The sequence below is a fragment of the Zootoca vivipara genome, chromosome 2 (assembly GCF_963506605.1).
Source record: "Zootoca vivipara chromosome 2, rZooViv1.1, whole genome shotgun sequence".
NCBI classification, from domain to species: domain Eukaryota; kingdom Metazoa; phylum Chordata; class Lepidosauria; order Squamata; family Lacertidae; genus Zootoca; species Zootoca vivipara.
In genome coordinates this window covers 49,055,634-49,077,469 of record NC_083277.1, presented here as the reverse complement: position 1 = coordinate 49,077,469, position 21,836 = coordinate 49,055,634, and the positions used below count along the sequence as shown (strand labels likewise).

At 39.8% G+C, this 21,836-nt stretch overlaps 1 protein-coding gene across 14 annotated transcripts in view; it reads left to right on the top strand.

Moving 5' to 3' along the window:
* ATP2B2 (ATPase plasma membrane Ca2+ transporting 2) overlaps window positions 1–21,836 on the top strand; it is a 377,201-nt gene that overhangs the window by 225,457 nt on the left and 129,908 nt on the right. For all 14 annotated transcript variants that reach the window (XR_009557107.1, XM_060271474.1, XM_060271476.1 and 11 more), the window contains one exon: window positions 4,938–5,400. Coding sequence is in view for 13 of the 14 variants with exons in the window: in XM_060271474.1 (XP_060127457.1) it covers window positions 5,202–5,400 (199 nt within the window). In the remaining variant the exon portion in view is untranslated. The remainder of the gene's footprint in view (window positions 1–4,937; window positions 5,401–21,836) is intronic.

The following is a 21,836-nucleotide window of genomic DNA, read 5'->3' as shown; positions in this document are numbered from 1 at the left end:
TTCCAAGATAGTTTCATCCTAGTGACAATGTACTGTAGACGTCCTTGGAAATATCTACAGACTTACAAGGGTGATTTTTTCTTTTGATAAGGGAAGTTCAGAACAGCTTGTTGAGCATGAAAACATCAACAGCTGACTTCTATCACATCAGGCTATTTGTCTATTTAGCCCCATATTGTCTGCTTTGACTGGCAGTGGCTCTCCAAAATCTCTTTATTTTAATTGGAGGTGTGTTATTGCTAGTGTGTACTGTTTGTAGGCAATTGGCAGCCCAGTACTTTTTGAATGGTGCAAGAAAGAATAGTGGTGGTGTTAAAGTTATGTTAGTGGCTGTTCCAGGTTAGGGTTGCAGGTTAAATGATCGTAATATAGTCGTACCTCCGCTTACGTATCCCTCCGGTTACATAAACTTCGGGATACATAAGCAGCAAACCCAGAAGTATATCTCTGGGTTTTTGCCATGTGCGCATGTGCAGAAGTGCTCTGCCACCAGACGTACGCGTGCAGAAGCAGTCTCTCCGGTTGCAAAAACCTCGGGATCCGGCCAGACCTCCAGAACGAATCTCGTCCACAACTGGAGGTACCACTGTATAAGGCCAAGCTGTGAAGGCAGTCAGCAATATGTAACAATGGAGCTTAGAGATTGCAAAGTGATCCTTCGAATGTTACAAACATGTTACCATTTTCATCTGTGAAATGTTCTAAATATGTGCCTATTGGGAGGCTGTCATGACTTTGGATCACTTTACTTAAGGAAGCTCTTTGTTGGAGTTTGGTAAATATATTGCAGTGGGGGGCAAAAATAGTTTGGTAAGACTGCTGGGTTACAGGATAAAGACCAGGGCCATAAAATTTCACCAATGTGCAATTACATATTTTCAAAATCTATTTTTTTTAATAAAAGCAAAATCCAGTTCAACAGCATATCAGTTTTTGAAGCAAGCAAAAATTGGTCTGATCTTTCTTGTTTATATCAATATTGTCTAAATATTGAGAGTTCAACATTAGGGTAGAGTTGCTGGACCTACTTAATTTTCTTCTTTGCATAAGCAGAGGCTTGACAGGCATATGTCAAGAATGCTTTGATGGTGTTTCCTGCTCGGCAGGGGGTTGGACTGGATGGCCCTTGTGGTCTCTTCCAACTCTATGATTCTATGATTCTAAAATGCATCATCATCTAAGTGAAGTCTGCTGCAAACTGTGACAAAGCAATTTGTGGCAAAAGAAGAAATAATGATAAGAAATCATTATTTGCTGTACTCTTAATAGAGCTTTAGTGGCCTCTGTTGAGATTGGAGGTCATTTAGTTGACACTGTGGAAATACATAACGACAGACTCCTTTTGTCAAAGAACTTTCTTCTAAATTGGATACAGAAAGAAGGAGAGAAGCAGGAAACCCAATTTTTTTGATATGGACCAGGATAATAATGACAGTGATACCTCACTTCTTCATATATTTATTCACATATTTAGAATCTCAAATAGTTTGCTCTTTCTTTGGATCCTAGCCCACACATGCAGGCATCAACATGCTCACATTCCAAATCCAAACAGGAACTTAATTAGGCAAGTGAAATGTAAATTGAGGGAGGATAATTCATATTTCCACTTTTAAAATGTATTCTAGAATGTCACTACTCCAAGTGTGGAGTCTTTGGGAGCTTCTGATTCCTTGATTCATATTCCCGGCCTTTTATGAAGCAATTGTGCTAATCACTGAGTAAGAGTCTGAGGGCAGTGTTTGTTTCAGTTACAGCAAACTGCTAGGCTGCTTGGCAGACTTCCTGGCCTTTTCATAAAAGAGATTTCAGGATCGAATGAAAGTTGCATATCTTGTTCCATGGGATTATAGAGCTGCATTATCAGTGGATAATGGTAGTCATGCTCTGCGCTTTCTGCATTTTATGATCTGCCTTCCAGAAATACTAGATATGCTATTTCCCAGGGGGTTGTGCCATTAAGTGAATCCCCTAGCCATTGGATGAACATTAATAAGAGGTATGCAGTCCCACGAGTAGGCTATCTGCTGCTTTTTTGTTGGTTAATATTTAATTGAAGGTCAAATAAAATATTAAACAGGCAAATTATTTTGTTGGATGTGAGAAAACAGTATCATTGGCTGACATTGGCTGACAAAAACGACTCAGTGATATTTACAAGAGCTGGAACAAATATTCATACATGGTGATGGAAGTGTGAACCGAACACGCACAGTACGCATCACTATCCTGTTGAAAAACATTATGTGAGAAATGTAGATGCATCTCTAATTCTCTGTATGACAATTCAACATTAATGGTATTAAGGAAAAGCAACTGGTGTACAGTATTTACATAAAGCACTCATTACCCAAATTTCAACTGATAGTTACTTCAAAGAATGTAGTGGTACATCACTTTTTCACAGACCCTTTTCTAGGGATGTGTAAATCTTATCATATAAGGATATTTTCCTATGTAAGCTGAAGGGATATGCTGTGAAGGAAGAATCTAAAGCTGAAGCTCTATTTCTGTGGTAATATGAAATATGTGACTATACCAGATGAAATATTTGTCTGGAACTGGAAAATTCATCAATCAAGTTGAATGAATATTCAAAAATATTCCTGTGTTTTTAGTGTTATATGTCGAATTCCCATGAGATACTAATCTTTTTTAGGCTCAGAGACTTCCTGTGATCCCATCCAGTCTGACATACATTTTCATGCTAACAGACCTGTCTACAAGTATAAATATTGAGGATCAAATTTAATATCATGCAGGAGATCTGGGATGAGGATCAGTGTTGCGGTTTCATTAAAAAGAAAGTATCACATGAGGCTGCAAATTTGGTCAGAGAAGCTGCATTTGTGGAGGATATGTCAAACCCTTGCCCCTCTGTGCCACTCCCCCAGTTTGCCTGTTGTACTTATAACAGAGGTCACCAACGTTGTGTCTGTGGGCAATAGGGCACCACTGAGGTCTTCCATTCATGCCAGCAAAGCCTCTGAGCTCCTTTCCTCACTGCCCCTTGGTCATGAGGTGGTGAGGGTGGTTACCTTGAAAAGTACATATATCAATAGCTGAAGGAAGACTCATGCTCTTTCCCACTTCTTTCAAGGCTTAGGTGAAGTCTACTGGATCTGACTTTTTCCCTGAACCCATGGAAAAGTGAAGTGCGTATGTGTGTGCAAGTGTACATGCTTCCCCCCTTGATGTCTCCTGATATGTGTGGGGGTTGGTCCAGGAAAGGGGAAAAGAAGTGACAAGAGGGGGTGGTATCCACTGCACTCATGAAAAATTCAAATGTCACCTAAAAAAGGTTGGCAATCCCTGACTGGTACATTTTCCCATTGTGGCAAATAGCAGCTTTGGTGGTGAGGGGTGCTTTGGAGTGGGGAACTGGCAAAAAAAGAGGACAGTTCCCCATCCCATCAGTAACACTTCCCCATTCAGATTAACTGCATTGAAGTTTTTTGTGTTTTTTTTTTTAATGCTGGAGTCTCTTTCCTACTTTATGTCCAGTTGAGTCCTTAAGTGCTTCCCCATCTGTTTTGATTACTTTTTAATGTTACAGTGGGAAGTGGGAAGTGAAATATATTAATTACAAAAACTATGAGATAATGCAACCAGAAGAGGAAAACACTTTTGCAATGACATCTGGGTTTGGATTAAATGAAATAATTGATAAAGTGATATATTTAATGAAGTGATGAGCAATCTGTGTTCCCACGCAGTCTGACATGCAGTCTGTTGAGCCAGTGAAACTCCCACAGACATCCATTGCTCTGGACCAGGAAAGTAATAACAACTGCAGAAATTCTCCTGTGTGTTTCACACATCCTTAGATTCCTTCTATAAGAGGAATGAATGCATGTAGCTTCTAAAAGGTGTCATATTAGGGTTAGAAAATGTCTTTTTTCAGCTGTGCAGAACAGCAAAAAATATTTTCAAAGGTTTGAGTGTATTGAACTATGGACAGGCACTAACCCACTTAACGAAAACAAAACCCTTTAATCTTAGCTAAATTCTCTGTGGTGAAGTATAAGAGCTAGCTTCAGCATTTTGTCCAGAGCTCATTAGTATATGTGTCTGAGAAAGAGAATTTTAAAATATGTTAAATAACTGCTTTTCCTCACAGATAATCTCTGTATATAGCTCTGTGGCAGCTATTGCACATTAAAGTCCCTTGAAGGTAGGTGTGTTTGCCTGTTTGGAGTTCTGCAAAGGAGTATTCAGCTCTCACGTAAGGGTATCAAATGTGCTGCTGAATCAGATAACAGGTGGTGCTGAAGGAGAGCAACTTTCCCCATTTGTATGACACAGAGGACTTGCTGTTTAGTCTAAGCACTCAAGTGTTTTTTTATCTTCCTCATGTTTGTGTTTATCTTCGAAGCTGCAAAGCTCAATTTATTTAAATGTATTCCAGATTGGAAATGAAAATGCCCTGTTTTCAATTTCACTTTCCTTGAACTGAAAAACAGTTTCTATAATGGATGAAAGCATAAGTAATAGTTCTCAATTAATTTTTATTACTTCATAGGGTGTGTGTGTGTGTGTGTGTGTGTGTGTGTGTGTGTGTGTGTATTCTTGTCAGATGAAAGTTTGACAGAGCAGTGTGAACAAGAGCCCCTACCAGAGGCACATCTAGGCTGTTGGGCTAATGGCATACTTATTAATATTCATGAGGCATCTCATTTAGCTTGTGCGCTCGGGATTTGATTAAAGTAAGGACTGCCGCTATTGCTGCTGGAGCTGGAAAGAGCCTTGTGGGTGACACAGCTAGTTCTGTGTAGCTGGCTAATACTGTAATTTTGCGAAATCTTTACAGGGCTGTTGTAAAGCCTTCTGTGTGACGGGCTTCTGTTTTTAAGCCCCATTTCATAGGTTTGTGATGGAATAAATTTCAGTGCATCTTGCTCAGTTTTCTAACGTGTGCTCTGTATTTATTTCTTAAGGTCTGAAGGAAGAGATGATCATGTAGATGCCAACAGCCTGGGTGCAGCATAATGGGAAACGGTGAATGGGGTGGAACTGGTCTGCAACCTTGAAAGCAGCCATTCTGTGGACAGAGACACATCAGTCATTCCTCGCTTTCTCAACTGTTCTTACTGGCGGCATAAAGTGGATTCGTTCTACTGTTTAGGCCAGAACTTGAGTTTCCACCCTTGCAAATTTTCGAGCTGCATACAACGCAGTGTGGAGCAATACCATCCGCAACAATGGGTGACATGACAAATAGCGATTTTTATTCAAAGAACCAAAGAAATGAGGCCAATCATGCAGGAGAATTTGGGTGCACGCTTCTGGATCTGCGCTCCCTCATGGAACTTCGAGGAACAGAAGCAGTAGTAAAAATTAAAGAGACATATGGGGACACTGAGGGCCTCTGCAGACACTTGAAAACATCGCCAATAGAAGGTAGGCAATGATATAGTTTTATTTTCCCACTAGAGCCAGAGGTTCAGGGCTTTTTTGTGTGCATTGCTGTGATCCTTCTTTCGCAAACCAGGTTTCTGTCATACATTTTATTTTGCATGCTGCAGAGAGGAGCTGACGACAAATATAGCCACTCTTAAAGCTTGCGTTGTGTGAGAGTCCAAAAATAGTGCTGCTCTTATAAAGTTGTTAAATATGCTAACTTGATTTTTAAAGCAGAATTATTTTTAGAGAAATGCTTGAGAAAAATCCTTGAAGAGATTCCATTAAATTCTCTGCTAGGTCATACATGTAATCCTGCTCAGTGTATCCATGTGAATGGCATTATTTTTCATATTATTCTTGCTATTCTCCAGTATTTATACCTTCTGTTCATGTATGCCATCTCTGTTTATGTATACGAATTTGCTTTGGATGCTTGAAACATTGACCTGTAGTCTGTGCCACAGTTTGACGGACAGTCACATAAAATTTTCCCCCTTTAAGCACCTTTGGACACTTTATTCATAGTGCCCCATTTTAGTGCATCACACAAAACATTTTTCTTCTGTGTTGGGAAAGTTGCTTATAGTAATGTAAAAGACAACAAATCAGGAAAGCAGAAGTACCAAGATTTATCTCCATTTAGATTCTGATCCTAAATTTGTTTGCTTAATAGTCCACGTCTCTGTTGCTGTCATTGTATTATGTGATGTTAGGTTAGTGGAACTGTTGGCAATGGCCATTTATCCTAGCAAGAGTTGGGACCAGGAACTTGCAGCCCTAATTTTAGGTAAAATTTATTCTGCATAGGTGTATGTGAGGTTACACTTTTGGAGCAGATCAAGAAATGAGGCCAGAAGTGCATGAATCAAAACATTTTGCTTTATGGGCTTGCTAGCTTGTAGTTCATTCTGAAGTGTTGATAAGAACAATGTGCTATTTGAAATAAACATGGGAGTCTTTATTAAAAGAGAAACCAGGCCACATGTTTAAATACTTTTTCTTATACTTTGAAGTAACTATCATTCTGCATATTCTCATATTAGAGGAAGTATGGGTTAGAGGAAATGTTGGTTGTACTGTAGGAAACCAGGGTCTGTTTTAAAATACCTTGCTAGACAAACCTTTTAGCTATTAAATTGTCATGAATTAATACGCTTTCAAATGAGGTCCTTGTTTTAACCTCAGAACAATATAAATATATTAAGCAGAGGGGGAAATAGACCTTCTATACAAGACACGTTTCTTTGGACATTTTGTTTAAGCTGTTGAAAATATGTAATATTATATCATGAAATGTACAGTATCTAGATGTAGATTTAGTGTGCATTGGGCATGGTCTTGTATGCTCTGTGAGAACACTTAAATATAGCAATATATTTGAGACATTTAAGACCAAACTCTTGGGATGTGTACTGTACAATCTATAGTTCCATTTTTCAGTTGCATAACCTTGTTGAGAACACAGTACATAGTTTAGCTTCAGAAGGATTCTATATTGCATTATTTACGGAAGAGGCAACGATGGAGAAATCTAATCCTGCTTAGCAGAACAGGCTATTCAATTCCATTTAGTCTGCAATACAAAGTAGTTCAAAAGTAATCTGTATTTAAGGTACGAGTACCAAATTCCATGTGTGCTATGAATGATGGAAAGGAGTGAAGACTGGCAATTCCACAAGGGATTCAGAATTTAGCCTCAGAGGCTGATGCCTTCCATCTTGTCAATTAGCCAATGTGAGAGCAAAAGTTATACCTGGCCATAGTACTAGGAAAGGACATATCAAAGGCTGAAGTATACATAATACTGAAATATATGTTTGGCAGGATTTCTAATAGGCTGGAATAGTGCCGCCTAGACTACAAATACTATATAGAATGAAGGTTAATAATTGTGCAATATTTTTATAGCATTAAGATACAGAAGTAGACACAGTGTAGCTTCACATAATGAAGAATGAAAATATGACAAGCAATAAGAGTAAAAATCTGATTGCATGAAAACAGCTATACTGTACTGTACTTTTGCTTCTATAGTTCAGGAGACATGGGCAGTAAATGTTGGTGTGACCCCTGCAGGGGTTGAAATACAAGCAAGTACTGTAGTAGTTACCAGCTGTCTGTTGAAGCAAGAGTAAAAACAAGATCCAACAGGGAAAGGTACTCAGCTTTAAAGCAATATGTTTTTAATGTGAACGGGATGGGGAAAGATTTGGGTGAAAGAATCAACAGAAGTTTGGATTACATTATCTGTGATTTCTTCCTACTCTATTATTTGGAATTTTTCATTGAGTTAATGTACCGGGGGGCATGGAATCCCTCAACTGTTTATGTGATCCCTAGACTTGGCATGTGATCTGTTGACTTGCCTTGTGACATGTTTTGTGGAAACTGTTGAGATACAAAAGGTGCCCACTATCTGTACTTTCGGGAAACAATTGAATACATTCTTGTTTCAACCAGTTTTTCCTGCTGGATGAAAGGTTTTTGCCTTAGGTGCTCATTTTGCACTGTTTTAAAACGTACCTTCAGCTTTTTTTTGTATTATTTTTAAAAAACCTTATTTTTACCTGTAATGTTTGTAAATTGCCTTCAAGTAAACAAAAAAACAAATAAATACATAATGTCCATCACTTTTTTCTCTAAACAGCAAATATAAACATAGTAGAATTCTCTTACTTGGTATATGTTTGTTTCAGTGATATTCTTTTACAATATGTGGCTTGATAATGCTATTAGGAAGACACAGTGGTAGCTGTTCCGTCATCTAATGGTCAGATTTTCTTTCAAGAAAAAATGTGCTGATTTCAGTGGTAAAAACATTGAAGTCCCAAGAAGAAGCAAGAACTGTCATTCATGGGGCTGCACTCCCCTGGAATGAGACTCTCCATAGCTTAAGAGTACTCCTTGGTCCAACATTGACAATGGAGGCTTAGGTGGCCTTGATGGCTAGTAGTGCCTATACCCAGGTACAACCTATTTTCAACAGAGATGACTTTGCATTACTGTACTGCATAGTTGGTAACTTCCGGATTGGATTGTTGCAAACTGCTCTACATGGGAGTTCACTAGAAGGATTCACAATCCAAAATGCAGTATGTGGCTTGATAATGCTATTAGGAAGACCCAGTTGTAGCTGTTCCCACATCTATAGGTCAGGTTTTCTTTCAAGAAAAAAATGTGCTGGTTTCAGTGGTGAAAACATTGAAGTCACAAGAAGAGGCTCACTGGGTGACTTTGGGTCGGCCAGTATCTCTAGTGCAGCCTATGTCCTATGGCTGAAGTCAGAATAAAATGGGAAGAACACAGGATCTCCTTGGAGCAGGCATGAGATACATATGTAATAATTACAAACGACCTCTTGCTCTGCCCTCTTTGTGAGATAGGAGTGGTTGGGAGACCCACAAGGAGAATTGCCACCACTATGTTAAGTACCTTAAATCTGGGCATACGCAGGGCAGTCTCGAGCAGGTTGGGCGCCCTGGTGCTGAGGGGCGGAGATCGCTCCGGCGCCCCCGCCCTCACAGGGCGCAGCATGGTTTCCGCATGGCTTTGCCGCGCAGTGCCCTGCCTACCGGCCCGACGCCCTAGTGCACTGCGCCACCGGGAGTCTACCTAGAGCCGGCCCTGGGCACACAGAAATAAATATTTATGGCATTTAAATGGGGAAGGAGAAGACCTGAGTCTGCTCATTTCTAATAATCAAGTAGCAATAGACAGAGCAGCCAGATAAGGGTGAGATCAGCTTCAGGTTTCTAATTCAAGAGACTTTTTTTTACCTTGATTCCTTTACTAAACTATGAGATACGAGAAACTGCATAAAAGACAATAAACAAGTTACTGGATAAACAGAGACACAATTATGAATAAAGTGTCTGTAGCAAGCTAAATCTTCATGTAAGTAATATCCTGAGTGCAGTTATTAAACCTTATAGGATAAGAGCTGATGACACAGCCTTATCTTTTATGCAGGGTTCCCACTGTGGATGAGAGGTATAGAGTAGCCTTTGTTTCAGCTTGTGGCTCTTCGCTACCCATACATCAAAGATGAGCCAGGAGAGAGGCAAGTGGATAGATCCTGAGTGGATACACCAAGTGGCTCCTGCCAAATACATCATGTGTATTTGTGTGTGAACTGAAATCTGACAAATCTAACAAATGCAAAATCATTTAACTGTAACTGAGAAACACTGGCACTGCACTGGCAAAGTGCTTTCAGCTTCACTAATTGATACAACTTGAAAGTAAAACATATTTTACTTGCCTAAATAATTTCCTTTGCAATTGTGTGGATGAAGATCCCACTGAGGAAATAACAAGCTTACCCCACTGCTGTTTAAAAATTATTGGGTTAGCCTCTGTTTCTCTTTTAAGTGTACCCTAGTGAAAATGAGTTTACATCAGTGTTTTGAATGCTGCCTAGGTGAAAATGAACATATCAAAAAAGGTCATAGTCTTTTCCTGAACCATTTCAATTTACTGCTTCCTTGAAGCGCAAGTATTTGATGAACTAATTAGACAAGACAAGTTATGGACCATTGCTGTGTGAACTTTTCAAGTAAGTTAGCTTTGAAAAGCCTAGTTGTGATTTTTAGAGATAATATAATACACGGGCCCTCAAAACAAGTACCTTGAAATGTCGCTAACAGTGGTTCCCTGGTGACAGTGAAATCTATTAGCAATTCAAAAATGCAATTTTGATTGCATAGAAAGAAGTTCGCTCTTACCTTACTGCAAGGAATGAATGCTGTTTTCACCCACTAGGGTCTTCAATAAGGAAATGCAGCTGTAGGCATTCCTTATAAATCTTAATTCAGCAGGTTCAACTGGAGGTTTTTGGTTTGTTTGTTTTTTGAAGATCCTTTCAGCACCAGAGTCTCCTGGGAGGCTGGAATCTCTCCCCACTGGTTTCTGAATACTGCCCTTTCTGATGTCAGATTTGTGTCGATTTATTCTGTTGCATAGCGACTGGCCAGTTTGCTTCACTTAGAATGCCCATAGGTGTTGCTGGCAGATGATAGCATATTGTCAGGTTATAAAAGGAGCAGGTGATTGAAACCTTAATGTTGTGACTGACATTATTAGGTAATTATTTTGCCTAATCATACATGGGGAGAAGGTGGGCATCAGGGCTTGGATTTAATCCCTGGGTTTGTTTCTCTCTTACGCTGTTTGCTGTTGCTGTTGAGCAGCTTTTTTAGGTTAGGAAGCTGTCTGTAAGCAATGACCTCCAAAGGCCTGTGAGAGGGAGGCATCATGGTCCAGACTGAGCTATAGATCATTTATGATATGTTGTGGTTTAAACTGAGAGCTACAGATGTCAACAGGTGGTGTTCTGTCACTCTCTTCAGAGACAGTTCGTAGTAGATTGTTCCTAAGTATCAATATGACCTTGTTGATTTGCTTGACATGGTTTCAAACTAGCTAAGGGGTGAGGTAGATTTTACTGTGTTGCTGTCAGAGTTGGGTCACAGGCAGCGTGTTAAGATGAAGCAGGAGACAAGGGTGGGGCATGGAACTGAAAGCCAGAGGTCAGGACCAAAGAACAACAAAAGGATACAGAAACACATCATAGCTCAGGAAGGCCATGGTGTTGAGTCAAGGCTTAATGAGAATGGGAAATCTTTGCATACTCCTGCTTTTCCAAGATGATCCAGTCGTCAGCCTGCATGAGTAGAATCAGTCCAGAACCTGAGGGTTCTTCACTGTCCAAGTAAAAGGTTCATTTCATGTTGTAAAAAGGTAAAGATAAAGGACCCCTGACAGTTAAGTCCAGTCATGAACGACTCTGGGGTTGCGGCGCTCATCTCGCTTTACTGGCAGCCCTGTTCAGGGAAGTTTTTAATGTGTGACATTTTAATGTATTTTAATTTTTTGTTGGAAGCCGCCCAGAGTGGCTGGGGAAACCCAGCCAGATGGGTGGGGTACAAATAATAAAGAATGTATTATTATTATTAGCCGAGGGAGCCAACATTTGTCTGCAGACAGTTTTTCTGGGTCATGTGGCCAGCATGACTAAGCCGCTTCTGGCAAAACCAGAGCAGCACACGGAAACACCATTTACCTTCCCGCCGGAGCAGTACATATTTATCTACTTGCACTTTTGACATGCTTTCGAACTGCTAGGTTGGCAGGAGCTGGGACCGAGCAACGGGAGGTCACCCCGTTGTGGGGATTCGAACTGCTGACCTTCCAATCGGCTAGCCCTAGGCTCAGTGGTTTAGACCACAGATGCACACAAATTCAAAGACTTACCAGTGTAAGTTCTGACAGTTCTTAGCAGATGCAAGTACATTCTGAGGCAAGTAAGTTCCTTGTTTTTCTGAAATGCAAATATTCTTTCAAAAGGTATTAAAGCATGCACCGTATGAATGAATGGGCAGGCATAAGATCCCCTCCCCTCGCAAAAAAAAAAGATGATAAAAATTGGAACTGAACTACACATTGTGTGCTTATCTTTGTCATGTCACACTTCCATTTTTTCCTTCGGTCTTCTTTGCTGGTCACATTGTAAAACTATCCCTAAATTGCACATGGAACACTACTTTGGAGGCAATTTAAACATAAAATATATAGGCTCAGCTTTTATTTTTGCTGTATTAGGTCATATACTAATGTGGTTTTGAAAGAAATGTTCCCAGGAGGGAAAAACCCTGAAATGTGAAAAGGGAGGGACTAGCAAGTGTCCTTGTCTTGTTACAAGATTCAGAATGCATGTCACCAGCAAGCCACACAGAGATAACAAAAAAACTAGCAGGATCAGCAAAGTCAGTGAAGTAAGTCCTTGGATCTCTTTCCTTTAATACCATTCTCTCTCTCTTTCAGTTTTAGAAGAATAGTGCTAATTCAGCCATAGTCACAGATATAATAATTTAATAATAATTAATAATGTTATTATTTATATGCCACCCATCTGACTAGGTTATCCCAGCCACTTTGGGTGGCTTCTAGCATAATAGAAAAATACCATAAAACATTAAACATTAAAAACGTCCCTATGCAGGACTGCCTTTGGATGTCTTCTAAAACTTGTACAGTGGTACTCGACTTACGAATGACTCGACAACCGAATTTTTCAACTTACGAATGGGGGTAATGGCTGCGCGCTTACGAATGTCTTGAGATCCGGAAAAAACCCGCGGCGGTTTTAGATAGGGATTTTTCGACTTACGAATTTTTAGAAAGGGTTGCTTCGACTTACAAATTTTTACGTTTCCAGTACATTCCTATGAGAAATCGCGTTTCCAATGGCATTTTTCGACTTATGAATTTTTCGACTTATGAAGGTGCCTTCGGAACGGATTAAATTCATAAGTTGAGGCACCACTTCTTCTTGACATCTGATGGGAGGGTGTTCCACAGGGCTGTTACCAGTCTAGTTGCTGCATTCTGGATTAGTTGTAGCTTCCAAGTTACCTTCTAAGGTAGCCCCACGTAGAGCGCATTGCAGTAATCCAAGCAGGAGATAACTACAGCATGCACCACTCAGGTGAAACAGTGTGCAATCAGGTAGGGTTTCAGCTGGCGTACCAGATGGAGCTGGTAGACAGCTGCCCAGAACTAAGAATTAACCTGTGCCTCCATGGACAGCTGTGAGTGCAAAATGACCCACAGGCTGTGCACCTGGTCCTTCAGGGACACAGTTACCCCATTCAGGACTGGCCTGCCCCCTGTCACCCAGAAACAATGCTTCTGTCTTTTTGGGATTCAACCTCAATCCATTAACCTATGTTATGTAATCCACTCATCTATGGTATGAACAGGCCCAAATAAGCATCCTAACAAAATAATGTGGGAAAGATAATTTAACTTGTAACTGTTTGTGTACTGTGGCAGGGGTGGGGAACACTATTTGGACTGAGAGCCACATTGTCCAAGCGGAAGGCTGTCAGTTGCAGCATTCCACTTGTGGAGTGGGCCAGACTTCAAAGTGTGTGGGGTAAGTCATGCTCACAATTGCACACCCTTAACACAGAGAAACACATGCAATCACCATGCAATTGCATACACATTTATTGGTATTTTACTCAGTTCCTTAATAAGTGAACATAAAGTCTCTCTCTCTCTCTCTCTCTCTCTCTCTCTCTCTCTCTCTCTCTCTCTCTCTCTCTCTCTCTCTTGTGTGTGTGTGTGTGTGTGTGTGTGTGTGTGTGTGTGTGAAGGAACACATGGAACCAGGTTCAGACATAAATAAAAAGTTTCCTTTGTAACTTGACAGAGTGAAACTTCACAGCTCAATGCACAGAAATCATTTATTTGCTTTCATTTTACCTAATACATTTTCCCAGAAAAGTTGCAGGGAATGCACAATATACTGAGTTGTTTCATGTGCTTTGGTTTCCATGCACACCTTGGACATTGACAATGGAGTACGGAGACACCTTGTTCTTTTGTTAATTCTTTATTAACTTACCAAGTTCTCCAGGTAAAACAAACATATTCTGTGACAGTTGACCTGTTCTTTGAATTCATTATGTACATTTGAAGCTGACGAAGGCACAATGTGCCTTGCTATCTAGCTCAGACAAAAATCGTTCTACATAGTTAAAGGAGCATTGAACTGAAGAATTAAAGCACACACAACAATTGTGTTGTTGAGTAAGGCTGCAGTCTTAAAGCTCACTTACTTGGGAGTACACCCCACTAAACTTCGTGGGAAATACTACTAAGTAGACATGTATAGGATCACATTGTAAATGTGTTTTGAAAGAAAGGGCAATCCATTTCCCAAGAGCTACAGTGCATCCAATAGGATAAGAGCTCTTAAGGAACAGTCTTTGGCACACTGTGTGGCTGGTGCCTAATCTCTCATCAATCTGAACTAGGTGAATATCTCTTTTATTATTATTTTCTCAGTCCTTTTATTTTAGCTTGAAGTTATTATCTGCTACTTGGCCTTTTATGCTGCATTAAATTTTGCTACATATTTTATTGTCACTGAATTTAAATTTGTTTTGATTCCACATTATAAGCCAGGCATCCCCAAACTTGGGCCCTCCAGATGTTTTGGACTACAATTCCCATCATCCCTGACCACTGGTCCTGTTAGCTAGGGATCATGGGAGTTGTAGGCCAAAACATCTGGAGGGCCGCAGTTTGGGGATGCCTGTTATAAGCCATCCCAAAAACTATGTGATAGGGTGACCTATTAATATTGAAAAATAAATAAGAACTAAGAATAAATAAGAACTAAGGGGCTGATGGGCCCAACTGAGGAAAATCAGATTTGGCATGTTTCACTTTCTCTTTTATAAAAGACTCTGTTCAAGATAGTCCTTGGTATACAGTATTTCACAATTGGCAAGGAAGGATATATTCCCAAATAGCAATGCTTCTGTGTTACCACCACCCCATTTAATTTCGTAGGAGAGATGATGCTCTCTGAGCATGAATGAAACTTCAGGTGTTGCTAAACTGCTCTACTCAGTATGAATTTATTAATATGTGTGTAGATGTTCATAAAGAATCACACACTGGACATACCAAAGCTATAGTAATTAAATGCTATCCAAATGCATGCCTACCATTATACTATACAATCACATTTGGATAAAACATTGTTTTAAGGGAAATGTGCAATGTGCCCTATTAAATTTTGGCAGAGTAGTGCATTGACTTTAATAGGTTTGTATACAAAGAGATTGGCTGTCGTCCCTGCCCCACCCCCTTTGAATGATCTATTCATGCTTTTTCCTCATCATGAGTCTGGAATGTCCTGTTTACCTGTGAAATATCAGGTGGCAGAGCATAAAACACAAAGTGTCTTATCTAGTATTAAAATGGCCTGCTTTTAGTGGATTACAAAGCAGTCACATAGTTCCAATTCACAGGCTTCCATTTACACAATTGTGATTAATACTGCAATAAAAAAGGGGCAAACAGATCTTTGCAATAACACCAATGACATATGAATATTAAACAGCCGTTTTTTGAGACGCACGATTTCTCAGCTTCATCCTCAAATCTTTAAAGTGATTTGCATGCAGTAATATCAGCAAGTGTCTGAAATGATTAAAAATAGCTTTTCCTAGTGTGGGTAACTGTTTTTAGCATTAGCAACAGACAGAGGTCTCTTAAGGGCAAGTAGGAGGTTTCCCCCCCCCCTCCAAACATCAATGTTATTTTTAATTCCTGATGTTAATCCTGTTCAACAGTGACATCAGCGTGTGGCATGTTTTGTCATGAGATGCTGGCAGTTCTGCACATTGTCCCAGTTTTACAGAAGTACCGCTGCTTTTGCTATCAATGTGATTAACTGCTTAAAATGATTGAAAACACAAATCTATTTCTGTTTGTTGTTCAATAGCAGCAACATATGTATTGTACTTGCACTTTTCAGCTGTTTTTCCCTTAAATACATTCCATGTTTAGCAGCTGCTACAGTTGAAATACGTAATGAACTAATGAGAAGAAGATAGTTTGCTAATGAAATGGTTAAAAAATGTGGCTATAGCATTATTAAATTCTCGGCTTCTGGTAAATGTCTTTGGGCAAGTCTTGTTGGCCATAGTGACCACTTTTTCTGTATTAGACCTGAATTGTGACATGAGGATAAGCATTTGAGGCCAGGGTGTGCACTCATGCTCTTTAAGTTCTGAATGCCCTGTCTTCTTCCCTTTGCACTCAAAATTAGAAGAGAGAAAAAATGGAACGAGGGCAAGCCATACTCAAGATCCATATTTTCCTGGGTTTTTGTATTGTTGGTTAGAAACCTCCTTCATCCTGTGCTCCCATTCCCCATGAGTGTCTCACTGAAATTCTGAGTATTACAGAAAGGGAAAAGTTGGCTCCTCAGAAAGGAAATGAGTTTTATAATGAGCTAAAGGTAAATGTAAAGGTCCAGTTGTGGACAACTCTGGGGTTGCGGCGCTCATCTTGCTTTATTGGCCAAGGGAGCCGGCGTACAGCATCTTTGCCCAAATGTAGAAGCTCTGGTACTCTCTTCAGAGAATCAGAAGCGTCTCTCCTTATGAATCACCTAGCAGATCTGGTAGGCAAGAGGTTCCCTGAGAAAACCACCTCATCAGGAATATTCTCTACATCCAGGAGGGCAAGGCAGAAGATAGAATGATCTGAAGCAGATTGGCAAGGATTTATGGTTCCCACTTATTTCACAGGAGCAGCAAAATGACCCTCCACACACAAACACTCTAAATTACACCTCTGAAACTAAGAAAACTTGAAGTAACAAGGAGTGGATTTGTGTGTGGAAGGACCATGAGATCAGTTCAGTTCTGAAAACTGAAACAAATTCCTAGGCTCAGAATTCCTTTTGCACCAGGCTCTGGTTGGTGTGTTCTAGCAAAAAACAAAGTACCGTATTTTTCCGTGTGTAAGACTAGGTTTTTCCCTTTAAAATAATGTCAAAAATTAGGGGGTGTCTTATACACGAATACATCATCCCCCATTTTCTTAAATCTGAGTACCCCAAAATAGGGGGCGTCTTATACATGGGGGCGTCTTATAGATGGAAGAATACGATATATCCTGTATACAAATACATTTGCATAGAGCATACCATCACATAGCAGTCCTAAATATTTAATCAAAGCCCTGTAATTGTGTCTCTGCTATGGAATAGTGCCACCCATTGTGGGTGAGGCATGCTGGTATGAAAGGCACAGGAAGCAGCTACAAGGGAGTGACAAATGTTATTCTCAAATTCATGTAATGCTCATCTAAGTGGGTAGATAGAGATATACACACCCTACGTACAGAGAGAAGATACCTATATATCATATTTATTCAAAGTTTCCCTGTCTTGACAATGTGAGACCAGAAATCCAAACAATGCAAAAGGTAGCCAAGGTGTGTCACATTACTAATGAACCCTAAGTCTGATCCAGCCAGTGTGGAGGGTGACTCATTCCTGACTAGCAGTCCCTGGTGTTGAATATGCCTTGCAATATCAATAGTGCAAACAGACACTTAAAGAGGGACAATTTCTTTCTGTAGTGAACTAGTCATTCCTAGGGTTTCAGTTTCCCACTGAAAATTGCTAATGAATTTGTACACTGCAACTTCATCCAGCTTTCCTTCGATGAAGCTGCTGGGTATGAGTTCCTTAGCATGGATCCTGGAGATTTCCTTAGAGCCTCTGCAGATGTTTTTCAATGTGCTGAAAGTCCAGTTCTACTATCTGATGCCCCCTCATAGCTGTGCACATCTATCACATGCCTTGGATATTTCGCTTGCAGTTGTGAGGCCTGTAACTTTGGTATTGAAAGCTGAGAATGTGATTTAATTTTGCTGTATTGATCAGGTACTTACTAGAGTGTCTTGGATCCAGGGAACCCTGATTTTACATGCAGCACAAAACTCTGCTTGTCTGCCATGTTATATACTGCAGTTTACAGTGACTAATACTTTGCTGTCATCTCTGAATCTTGACAAATTTCAGTTCTTTGGCAAATAATGGTTTAGCATATAAGGCATGTGGCTGATGCGCTGAGGTAGGTTTTTGTTTGAATTGCATGTGCTTGTCTGAGTCCTGATAGATAAACATAGGAAGGAAAATTTGTGCTAATTAAGGAGTGAATTGTTTTTAGTTTAACTTTTAAAAGAAGTATTTCCAAAGGGCAAAATTATTCACCTAGAAAGGCTGGTTTAGAACTCCTCAACATTAAGTCATTTTAATGCACACAGATGATTTTTTTAAATAGACATTTTTATTGTTAGACTTAGATTGGGATAAATGTTTGCAGTCTGGTAGACTAATGAACCTTAGTTCTAGTTGCAAAGCCATTTAAACAGTATCAACTTCCGATGAAAACAAGGAACAACCCAGCAAAACATTCAGCTTTTTTGAGTCCCAATGATTTCATTGGCAGAGTTAAGCAGAATTAAAATCATCCCATTTAAATCAGTGGGACTTGTGCAGGATAGCAATTGCAGTTTGTAATAGATTTATGTGGTAGTTTTCTGTTGAAAACTTATTGACACCTTCAACAACTCATAAGGGTTCTGGTATTTATATTAGATACAGATTGTTTCTTTGTTCCACCAGTTTTCATGTATTTTGCCGTCTACTGCTTGCCACTGTCTTCTTTCATGAATAGACATGGGTGTAAAACAGGGATGGAGAACCTTTGACCCTTCAGATGTTGTTGGACTACAACACCTATCATGCATGGCTGGGGCTGATGGGAATTGGAGTCCACAGGTACATTCATCTGGTATAAAAGAGCAAGTCCGTCATGAAAGGGGTACTTAGTCAGGCAACTTTGTTGGTAGTCCATCCAGTGAGAAAGAAACCAAGCTGATTGTCAAGGGGTGTCTTACAACCACGTTATACTTGTAAGCATCTAGATGTGCCATTGTAATTCTTAAATTATAAAACCCAACATTGGAAAACAGGACTTAAATGGTTATGTTACTAAAGTTACAGAATTTTTTTCATCTGGCCACACCACATTAATATGAGAAGAGGTTGATGGCAATGTAGGTTGTAGGGGACATCAATTAATTCAGTAATCATAGTGGCAAATACACCATCTGTGATGCATCATTTATGTGAAATCTACTAGTGTTCATTGACATTCCATTTCTTCTGACAAATGTCTCATGAGGGGAGGAAATGGACAAACTCTGCTTGGGGCACCATTATCAGGGTTCCTTTCATTTCTAGTTCTGAATTATCTAGATGTTAATTTGGTTTAGAGTCTGATTATCTGAGACATGTGGACACTCTCTACTTACTATTTGATTTGCCATGCACAACTTGCTACCCACTGGTGAGAATCTACTTTGCAGTTTAGCTTTTCAGGTAAAAATCACATATTCAGTGGACTTGGTCACACATTGCCCAAAATACATATTTTCTGCAGCATTATTATTATATTTATATGCTGCCTTCCCCCCCCCCCATGGTGGAACACAAGGAGAACATGCATGTGGTTGGCCACTATGAATGAGAACAGGATTGCTGAACCACATAAGCCTTTGGTCTGATCCAACCGGGCTTGTGAAATATTTGCCTGTGAGCCTCAGTCAGTATGTTGGCATAGTTAATTCTGTGAAACATTAAGGAAAATAACTGGTCGACGTCCTGTGGAAAACCAGAGATGCATTTTGTCTGTAGTGGGTGATATTCATTGACTAACACAAGCATTTTTCAGATGGGGTCATGCCTGCTTACAGTTCTTTACCTGCAACCTCCCGTATGTAGATTTGGTGGAAGGCATGAAATAACCTACCGGTATGTGCATACTCTGTAGTCTCTGTACAGAGGCAATAACTTTTGCATAGCCAAGGTCTCTGTGTTGCCTGTCTGCGTAAGAGAGATGCCTAAATTTTAAAACAAACTCCTGCCCTGGGTGTGGTTCCCTCCTTAGTTAACTGAGAACTAACTGGAGCCTTAGTCTTGCACATCTGCTGTGTGGAGTTGCTGTTCTGTTCTGAATAAATACAACTACTGAAGTTATCCTGGCTCCTGCTTCTTCTTAGGGGACATTATATGGGACATTATAGCATGGATAGAGCATTTGCACACACAGGGGTGTGTACTCTCTTTCACATCTACTACTGAATGTGCATATACAGGACACAATTCCACTTCCCCTGTATGTACTTTCCAATGAATCTGTGGACAGCTCAAAATAACCCTAGTTAAAATTCTATGGCCTGTCTTATTTTATGAATTCAGATAGTTACAATCAGTGCTACTCAATAAAATGCCCTCAACATTCTTCCTGCAGAAAATTGACATTTTTTAAAGCAGCAGTTAATTAAAGTGAGCTTGCAAACTGCTCCAGAACATTCAGTGGGGAATATCTAATGTATTTCCCATCTGTATAAATAAGTCAAGTGAGCTACAATGAATTTATTATTTTCTGAAATTTATATTGTTGAGGCTGAGCTGGGAAATATTAGCAAGCAAGTATTTTGTTATAGGCAAATGATTTGCAGTTATCTAGCACTGGGCAGAACATAACACCTACATAATCATTTTTTTTTCTGATTAAGCATAGATAGCAGTGCTTTTAGTTTATTTTCATAATGTATTTGTGTAATCACTGAAATTCCTGGGAAAATCCAGACATACGTATGGTAATAACTTTTGTGTCTGGATTTTCACTTTTTGAAATATGGCATTCCTACCTGGAACACAACTTCTCTGTCTTCTGCTATGTATTATACGTATTTTCTAAGGATCTCAGGTTGTCTTACTTTATCTTCACAACAATCATGTGAGTTGGGCTTATTTTATTCACACAGACACCTGCCTCTCTTCATTTTAAAAAAGGACTCCCAAGTTAAGCTGAAAGATGACATGCCCAGCTTCATGGCTGAGCAGGGATGTGAAATTTGATGTTTTGTCCAACATGACTCTCACATTAAGCTTCATATTATTTCAGATGAAATGACATCAGTGCTGAGCTGTTTTTAAATTAATATCAACAATTTTAGGTTCCCTACAATCCAAAGAGTAGCATCCATTTTTGAAAAGTGTTGCTTCCACTTAATTAAAGAGCTGTTACATGGGTGCATTCAAATAAATAATTCTTCTTCTTTTTGTCCTTACTGCAATGCCTCTATTTTCACAACAGCTGTGAGGCTGAGCAGTAGCAGTATCCCCACTTTGTATTTTTAATTCAGTAGAATGGAGAGTTAGCCAGGGACCTGGTTGTGGGCATGCATAGATTCTATGTCAGAGCCAGTAATTTAACTTGACTCTTTTAAATTCTAGTATACAACTTTTAACACAAAAACAATACCAAAGGTTGCTTATCTGATTTGGTACCATGTTTCTTGGTTTGGTACAGGGTTTCACAACTTTAGTGTAAAGGCTTAAGAGGGGAGCAGAGAAAGGGACTAGCACAACTGCAAAGCACTGTTCTGTGAAGGAGGAGGGGGAACAGCATCCTCTTCCATTTCTTTGTGGAAACTTGTGTGGGTCTTTTTGATTGGTTTGAGTAGCTGAAGCCTCTGCGAAGCTCAGCTGGTTATAGCTGACAGAGGAGGCATGGCGCGAAGTCTCACAACATTGCCAGTTGTCATGAATCTGCAACATTTCTCCCCTCTATGTTATGCACGTCAATGCATTGTACAAACAATACAGCTTTTATTGAAGTCCTGTAAATGTCATTGCATATAGTTGGATGACTTGCAGTGCATGAATTAAGTGTCTCATTATGGTACTATGCATATGCTTTTGAACTTCAAAGTATTTGGAGCGAAATGTTTAATACTGTATAGCATGCTGTACTAGCACAGGCTTCTATTAGAGAAATGAACCCACCTCTGGCTGCTTGTGGTGAATGACACCATCTTAACCTGTGCCTGTGTGATCCCAGCTTTCTTCCCTCATTTCTGCACCTGCTGAGATACCAGGGAACAGAAATTGAGGAAAGAAAGGATAGTGGAGGGTCTCGGTGTGACTGTTGCAGAGGAAAATGGAGTAAGTAGCTGGAAACTCTAGAAATTGTGAAGGAGGA